Source organism: Colobus angolensis, unplaced genomic scaffold (genome assembly GCF_000951035.1).
Source record: "Colobus angolensis palliatus isolate OR3802 unplaced genomic scaffold, Cang.pa_1.0 Scaffold135, whole genome shotgun sequence".
Classification (NCBI taxonomy): domain Eukaryota; kingdom Metazoa; phylum Chordata; class Mammalia; order Primates; family Cercopithecidae; genus Colobus; species Colobus angolensis.
In genome coordinates this window covers 2,630,216-2,637,934 of record NW_012114433.1, presented here as the reverse complement: position 1 = coordinate 2,637,934, position 7,719 = coordinate 2,630,216, and the positions used below count along the sequence as shown (strand labels likewise).

Here is a 7,719-nt window from a genome sequence, read left to right as displayed (position 1 = left end):
GGGCAGGCCCGGGAGGCCACGCGTGACACCTCGGGGTGCTCGCCCACACCTTCTCGGCCGTAGCGGCAGGGGCTGGGCCGCGGCCGCCCCCAGGACACACCCATCCAGGAGGGGCTGTCACCGTCTGGGTCTCTGCAGGAGGAGGAGGCTCCGGACGCCCCCTGGGGGGCGGGAGGCGCCCGGCCCGTCGCCCCAGGAGCCCGCTTTGTGACCTTGGGGGCCTTGTCTGGGCTGTCCCTCATCTGCAGAAGGAGCCCCGGTGGGCTGCTCGTCTGTCTTCTGCTGCCGGCAGGTGGGTAGGGACACCCATCCCTGAGATTGGATGGAGTCTGGGCTGTCCCGCGTGGCAGCAGAGGTAGGAAAGGGGCTGGGCTTTGGTCGAGGACCTGATGGGCAAGAGGAAGTGCAGATACCAGGAGGATGAGGCCCCCATCTCTGCTTGTGTGGGGAGACCTTGGTGCTTGGTGTGGTTCAACAAGTGTGGGCAGGTCTGGGGAGCCAGGTGGGGTGGTGAGGGGGCTACCCTGGGGGACCTGGGATGGCCCCCCTGGAAATAACCTGCACTAGGAGCAAACCCAGGAGAGTAGGGGGATCCAGAATCCGAGGACAGACGGTGAGGACCGTGGTGGTCAGGGAAGGAAGTCTTCCAGGAGGGCATGAAGACCCGAAGGGCTCTGAGGGCAGTGGGGGCCACCCGGAGGGAATGAAGGGGGCTAGACACAAGCACACCCCCACATCTCCCACTCTCCGAGTTGGGTTTCCCTGGCTCTGGAGCTTTTGTGGAGAGTTTCTATCCACTTTCAAGCTTTTTCTCTTCTTCCTGTCCTTGTCTCCCTCCCTTTTTCTCTTGGAAGATATCTTGTCACTTCCCATTCTAAATGTTGGCTGCAGCACCGTATCCTAGAGTGCAGGACCCTGGTAGAAATGAGGGTTTGGGGCCGGGTGAGGTGGCTTACGCCTGTGATCCCAGCACTTTGGGAGGCCGAGGCAGGTGGATCACCTGAGGTCGGGAGTTTGAGAAATGAGGGTTTGGGATGAAGTTGGTGAGGCCCCCTGTGGCCTCTGGTTTGGGATTGATGCTGATGAGGCCCCCTGTGGCCTCTGACCCAGAGATGGATGCCGAGGGAGAGGTGAGCAGTGTTTACAGTGGACTGGCAGGCTGGCAAGAGGAGGGAAAGAGTGTGGGTCTCGGGGAGGCAGAGATAACCCAGGGAGAGTTGCTAGAATCTAAACTGCCCGGCCGGCTGTGGTGTGGTTTTCAAACCATCTGTTCTGAATCTTGGGTTGGGGACGATGTCTGGCTGTGTTTCTGACCTCTGTAGGAGCTGGTCCTCCACCTTCTCTGGTCATCCGTGGGTGGACTTCTTGGGAGAAAGAACTCGGTGTCCTCTTTGGAGGCAGAGACTCTCCACTGCTGCTGGGGTGAGTTCCAATTCTAAGGGTCCCACCAACCAGCAGTGGTCAGCCTGTTCTGGAACAGGACAGTAGGGCCAAAATGCTGAGTTTTAAAAATCCTGTGTCCATCACATTGGCTGGCGACTTCAGACATTCTTTTTTTTTTTTTTTTTTTTTTAGATGGAGTCTCGCTCTGTCACCCAGGCTGGAGTGCAGTGGCCGGATCTCAGCTCACTGCAAGCTCTGCCTCCCGGGTTTACGCCATTCTCCTGCCTCAGCCCCCCGAGTAGCTGGGACTACAGGCGCCCGCCGCCTTGCCCGGCTAGTTTTTTGTATTTTTTAGTAGAGACAGGGTTTCACCATGTTAGCCAGGATGGTCTCGATCTCCTGACCTCATGATCCACCTGTCTCGGCCTCCCAAAGTGCTGGGATTACAGGCTTGAGCCACCGCGCCCGGCCTACTTCAGACATTCTTTTAGTAAGTGAATGCTTCTTAAGTGCTGGTGTGGTGGGGAGTCAGACATGAGCAAAGGGAGCTTCTGCCGCCCTGGAGCTGACCACACGCGGGGAGAGAGATGATAAGACAGTCTCATAAGTGTATTTTTAAGATGTGGTAGGTGCTGCGAGGGAAGAAATACAGGGAACTGTATCACCACTGGGACCCAGGAGGCTGCCTCAGAAGATCACCCAGGAAGAGGGGAAGAGAGTTCCGGGGATGGGGAATAGCACACATAGGGCCTGAGATGAGATGAACATGCAGCCACTTTATTCCAAAGCCATGAAGTGTTCTTCTGTTGTGTCCTCATATTGGTGGCCTGGCTCTGGGAGTTGAAAGTTGCTGCTTCAGGTGGTGGCCAGACAGGAGACAGCTCTGCCGGGCTTGGCATGGCACCTAGGCCCAGCCTGAATCTGTGGCCTGAGGCTTGAAAGAGAAAAGCCCTCCTCTGGGCCTCAAGTGGGTGGCGGTTGGGAAACCGTTGCTGAGTGTACCCAGCGCCCTGAGTGCTGGGCAGGGCTGCGTCCTCCTGGAGGTGGCGAGCATAACACGCAGAGCATGCATTTCCACACTTCAGGCATCTTCACACGCCAAAGAGCTGTGGACACTGAGAAGGCCGGCTTCTGGGAGAGGCTGGAGGTTGGGGCGGTGCTCCCAGGCATAGTTCTGTGACTTGAGTCTTTGGGGGTCAGTGATTCTGAAACTAGAAAGGGGGCTGGAGCCAGTGAGGGGGCACAGGTGACCTTTGAGACGGAGGTGGCTTCTGGATGCCTGTGTGTCCCAGCAGCCCTTGACTTGGGTGGGCCTGTGTGAATGCTCAGAGCTTCCTGTCTATCAAAGTGTGGATTTTAAGGCAGCTGCTCAAAGCAGTTCAGGAAATGAGTACGCGCCGCTGCTATGGTTTGGGTGTTTGTCCAGGTGTCAGGCTGTTCTTGCATTGCTGTGAAGAACTACCTGAGACTGGCTAATTTATAAAGAAGAGGTGAAATTGGCGTATGGTTCTGCAGCCTGTACAGGAAGCATGGTGCTGGCATCTGCCTGGCATCTAGGGGGCCTCAGGAAGCCTTTAATCATGGTGGATGGTAAGGGGGAATAGGCATGTCACATGGCGAAAACAGGAACAAGCAAGAGAGAGTGAGTGGGGAAGCGCCACACACTTAAAGACGACCAGATGTCCTGTGAACTCAGAGCGAGCACTCATTACTCACTGTCTCCAAGGGGATGGCCCGCCCCCATGATCCAGTCACCTCCCACCAGGCCCCACCTCCGGCATTGGGGATTACGGTTCAGCATGAGATCTGGGCGGGAACAAACATCTAGGCTCCATCAGTCCCCTTCCAGTCTCATGCTGAAGCGAGATTTCCAGTGTTGGAGGTGGGCCTGGTGGGAGGGGATTGGCTCATGGGGGCAGATCCCTCATGAATGGTTTAGCACCATCCCCTTGGTGATAAGGGAGTTCTCAGTTCATGAGAGATCTGGTTGTTTTAAAAGAGTGTGGAGCTTCCTCCCTCTCTCTTGCTGCCCCTTTGCCTCCCTTCCATGAGTGGAAGCTTCCTGAGGCCCTCCCCAGAAACAGATGCTGGTGCCCTGTTGGTGCAGGCTGTTGAACTGTGAGTGAATGAAACCTCTTTTCTTTATAACTTACTCAGCCTCAGGTATTCCTTCACAGCAATGCAGAAATGGCCTAACACAGCTGCCTAATTGATAGAGAAGTGGTGGGTTACGGAGGGAGAGGTAATCACGGAGCAGCTTTCTCCTGTGTCGTAAGAACACCAGGTGTGGTGGTCTGGACTGTTCTCATGAAGGCCACTCCGTCTTGTTTTAGGAGTTCTGTGGCAGACAGTGTCCACTACTCGAGCTGGATGAACTAGGGTGGGCCCAGTGCGCTGTGTGGCCAAGTGGCCTGACATTCCAGGATGCTTCTGGGGTTCAGGGCCTCAGCCCCTGGATTCTGGGCTTGGCTCGCTATGGAAATGGCCCTGTTCAGGCCGGAGACACTGATGGTGTGTGTCCTGGGTGATGGGCCGGGTCTCAGGTTTATACCCAGAGAGGAGCTACTGAAATGGACTCATCAACTCTGTGACTCTTCCCTGCCCTCGAGACCCCACAGGGGCTGGTGAAGGACACGCAGTGGGGAGGGGCAAGGGGTCCCAGGGCCAGCAGATCCCATCCTGCTGTGTCCATGGCCCTGGACCCTGTGTCGGTGTGGCTGCCTCTCCCCTGAGCTTCTGGGCTGAGCTGTCCCTGATGTCAGTGAGAGAGTAGGACCCTGTAGCCTCTGGGACTTTGATAAGTCAGCCCTTAAGAGTCTCTGATCCCCAAACTTGAAATGTCACAGGCATTTCCTGTCCTCCTGATGGTCTGGCAATGAGCTGTGTGTCTGCCATGCACTGCACTTTTCACGGAGCGAGGGCTGAGGGCACATGAAGGTGACGCTGGCTCGCAGCCCCCGCTCTCCCATGTCCTGCAGGAAGGAGCCTGACCTGCTGGCTTCCTGGCACCTGTCTCTCCTCCCAGCCCCGTCCTGCCTTGCAAGTGCCCGCAGCCTGTCTGTGCTGAGACTTCTTGGCGTTCCCTGCTGGCCTGGTTCATGTGTGTTGAGGACCAGGTAAGCGTCTCTTTGTTCTGTGTATCCTTCTGGCTAAACACAGGCCACCCTCGGGCTGTGTGATGCTTCCTTGTGGATAAAGACTGGGAGAAATGGCTGATTTACTCCAGGAAAGAGCAGCAGTTCACACCAGGCATGTAGTTCTTGGTGAAAAGGAGTTGAGACTGGCATCCTAGGGCTCACGCGGAGGGGCTCCTGGGGCAGCCTTTCTGGCTACAGAATGTCTTAGTGGTGCGGGGGAAGACCGTGGGAAGGCCTGGTCCTCCCTCATCTCCATTGCCTTCAACTACATAACAGGAGGTGTCAGTCCTGCTCCCCGCGCCCCTGCCAGGCTGTGGGAGACCCTGTGAGGGGACCTGTGTGGTGTGCTGAGAGCAGTGCATCACTGGCGTCCATCTGCGTTTCAGGCCACGCGGAGGCTCGCTCCCAGGGAGGATGGCGGCACTCCACACGACTCCCGACTCCCCAGCTGCCCAGCTGGAGCGGGCAGAGGACGGGGCAGAGTGCGGCCCTGACCAGGAGGAAGAGGAGGAGGAGGAGGAAAAGGGGGAAGAGGTGCAGGAGGTGACAGAAGAGGAGGAAGAGATAGTGGTGGAAGAGGAGGAGGAGGGTGTGGCAGAGGTAGTGGAGGACACGCAGGTGGAGGAGGTGGCCGAGGTGGAGGTGGAGGCGGACGTGGATGAGGAGGACGTGAAGGAGGTTCTGGCAGAGGAGCAGCATCCGGCATTGGGGACCCAGGAGCGACTTAGCCATGGTGGTGATGCTAAGTCCCCAGTTCTTCAGGAAAAGGGTAAGAAAAGCAGCCAACCTTGGGGAGGAGGTGAATGGGGCTGAGGTGGGCCAGGCCAGGGACCTGGTCAAGTCAGGAGGGCTCTTGGGCAGATAGGGTGGAGCTGAAGCCCAGCTTTGCAATGAGGGTGTTTCCGGGGCTCCTGGCCCTGCAGGCTGGGGGCTCAGGGCAGCTGGCCCTAAGAGATCTCTCCCCACAGGCCTGCAGGCCTCCCGGGCTCCAGCCACTCCTAGGGATGAGGACCTGGAGGAGGATGAGGAGGAGGAGGAGGAGGATGAGGACGAGGATGATTTGCTGACGGCTGGGTCTCAGGTGAGCTGCCCTCTCCGTTTGGGGCTTGGGTAACCTAGGCAGGGTTCCCCCTGGGGCCTCGGCACCTGCTGTCTGGAGACATCTGTTGGCAGCGGCCATGGCACTGGGGTCCCCAGGCTGGGCCCTGGCCCTGAGTTGGGAGGGGGCCACAGGAAGCGGCTGGGTGTCCAGCCCCAAGCCCAGGGGTGTGGTCCTGCTCTCCTGGGCGTTGGGTTGTCCTGATCGCTTTGGCTGCCACCCACTCAACGGCACTGTGCACAGCGACTTCAGAGGCCTGGCTATCCCCCAAGGCTGGCCGCTCCCGCACCTGGAGTGCCTGTCACATGTCCAGGGTCTGGGTTCCTGCTGCCCAGTCAGGTCAGGCGCCAGTGTCCATGCTCAGTTTAGTTGCTCCTGCTTGTCCACACAGGAGTGGGCCCTCCATGGCTGACGTGGCCGTTGCACTGGCTTGAGCCACACTGCGTGAAGAGGGGAACTGGGGGCAGGGCTCATTGTCTCCTGACCTCTGCATGAGCCACAGCTCTGCCCTATCAGCTGGGTCATTCACCCTCTTTGAGCTTGAGTCCCCATTCTCTGGCTGGGATCTGGCTCCTGCTTTCCAGGGCTGCAGCAAGGCCTGAAAGCCCTCAGTGCCATCTGGGCATCTGTGTCCCCCTGACACCCACGCTGGAGGGCCTCAGTGGCCTCAATCATCTGTGGCTCTTTGTAAAGGGCTCCCTCAGCCTCTCACCCGGGGCTCTGTTTCCCAGGGGCTGGTGACGTTTGAAGACGTGGCTGTGTACTTCTCCCTGGAAGAGTGGGAAAGGCTGGAAGCAGACCAGCGGGACCTCTATCAGGAAGTCATGCAGGAGAACTATGGGATTCTGGTGTCTTTGGGTAAGGATGGGACCTTTTGTCCCCAAGAGGCAGCCTGGTGTGATGGCTGCCAGGGACTTAGCTGTCTGACAGGGGGGCTTTCGAATCCCAGGGTCTTTGCAAAGGTGGATGCTGGGCTCAGCCCACCTCCCAGGGAAGCCCTAGGACCCCATGGCCTCTGGGTAGGGCGGGGGATGTCACTGGCCAGGCAGCGCCCTGAGCCAGGTGATACACCTGTGGAGGCAGTCTGACTCTGGTCTCTGCGGTATGGCCCCTGAAGCCTCTGGGGGTGAGGAGGGAGAGGGAGGAGGAGGAGGAGTGGGCATCTTGCAGATGAAGGTATTGGGGGGGCTTGGTGGGAGGAGAGCAGTGGAGGACAGGGAAGGGTTCAGAGGGAAGGGAATGCCTGGACCCTTCGGAGCAGGGAGGGGTGGGGAGGGCTGATGCTGGGAAGGTGGAGGGGGAGGGGGAGGGGGAGGGGTACTGAGCGGTGGCGCAGCACGGGCCATAGGGCAGCGGAGGGCCCACGGGAGCTGCCTGTAGCCGTTGTCTGTTCTCCTGGCAGGATACCCAATCCCCAAGCCTGATCTGATCTTCCGGCTGGAACAAGGGGAAGAACCTTGGGTCCCAGATAGCCCCCGACCTGAGGAAGGAGACATCGTCACTGGTGTCTACACAGGTGAGTGCGGATGGAATTTCGTGGTTTGTGCCGACAGCTTCTCAGAGCTGTTGTCAAACTTTGGCCTTCACTGAGCTCTCTGCAGACCTGGTACCTGGTGCCTCTGACTGCGCCTCTGACCATCTGTGCTGAGGAGTGAGGTATGGAGGGGGCTCTGTGATATTGCTGCCTGGCTCCTGGTGGTTCAAGGTCCAGAGAGGTCTGAGGGCTATAAGGTCCTTAGAGAACCTAGAGGCTCCTCCTAGGAACCTTTAAAAATGGTTCCCTGTCCCACGTTGGAGCCTGTGAATTTCTTTTTTTTTTTTTTTTTGAGAAAAAGTCTTGCTTTTGGTTCCCTGGCAACCAGCTCTTATACTGAGGCTGTCCAGGAGTCCACCAAGAGTTGCCTCAATAGAACAAAAGATGCTCCTATTACCCAGAAAATTCCAAGGGATTAGGACCTCTGCGTCAGGAACTGGGATCAAAGACCAAATATCAGAACCAAAGATCCTCCTATCACCCCTGTCTATGAGGATTTCAGGAGCTCTATGTCAGGAACAGGGGGACAGAGACCAATCTGTGTATTTCTTAAAATATCACAATAT

At 57.8% G+C, this 7,719-nt stretch overlaps 1 protein-coding gene across 1 annotated transcript in view; it reads left to right on the top strand.

The window, feature by feature from the left end:
- Positions 1–133: 133 nt before the first annotated feature.
- The window catches only part of ZNF316 (zinc finger protein 316), a 75,826-nt gene continuing 68,240 nt past the window's right edge, over positions 134–7,719 (top strand). The window contains exons 1-7 of the mRNA XM_011934400.1: positions 134–292; positions 1,323–1,422; positions 4,362–4,499; positions 4,907–5,289; positions 5,489–5,601; positions 6,351–6,477; positions 7,022–7,135. Of these exons, the coding sequence (XP_011789790.1) occupies positions 4,935–5,289; positions 5,489–5,601; positions 6,351–6,477; positions 7,022–7,135 (709 nt within the window). The 5' untranslated portion in view covers positions 134–292; positions 1,323–1,422; positions 4,362–4,499; positions 4,907–4,934. The remainder of the gene's footprint in view (positions 293–1,322; positions 1,423–4,361; positions 4,500–4,906; positions 5,290–5,488; positions 5,602–6,350; positions 6,478–7,021; positions 7,136–7,719) is intronic.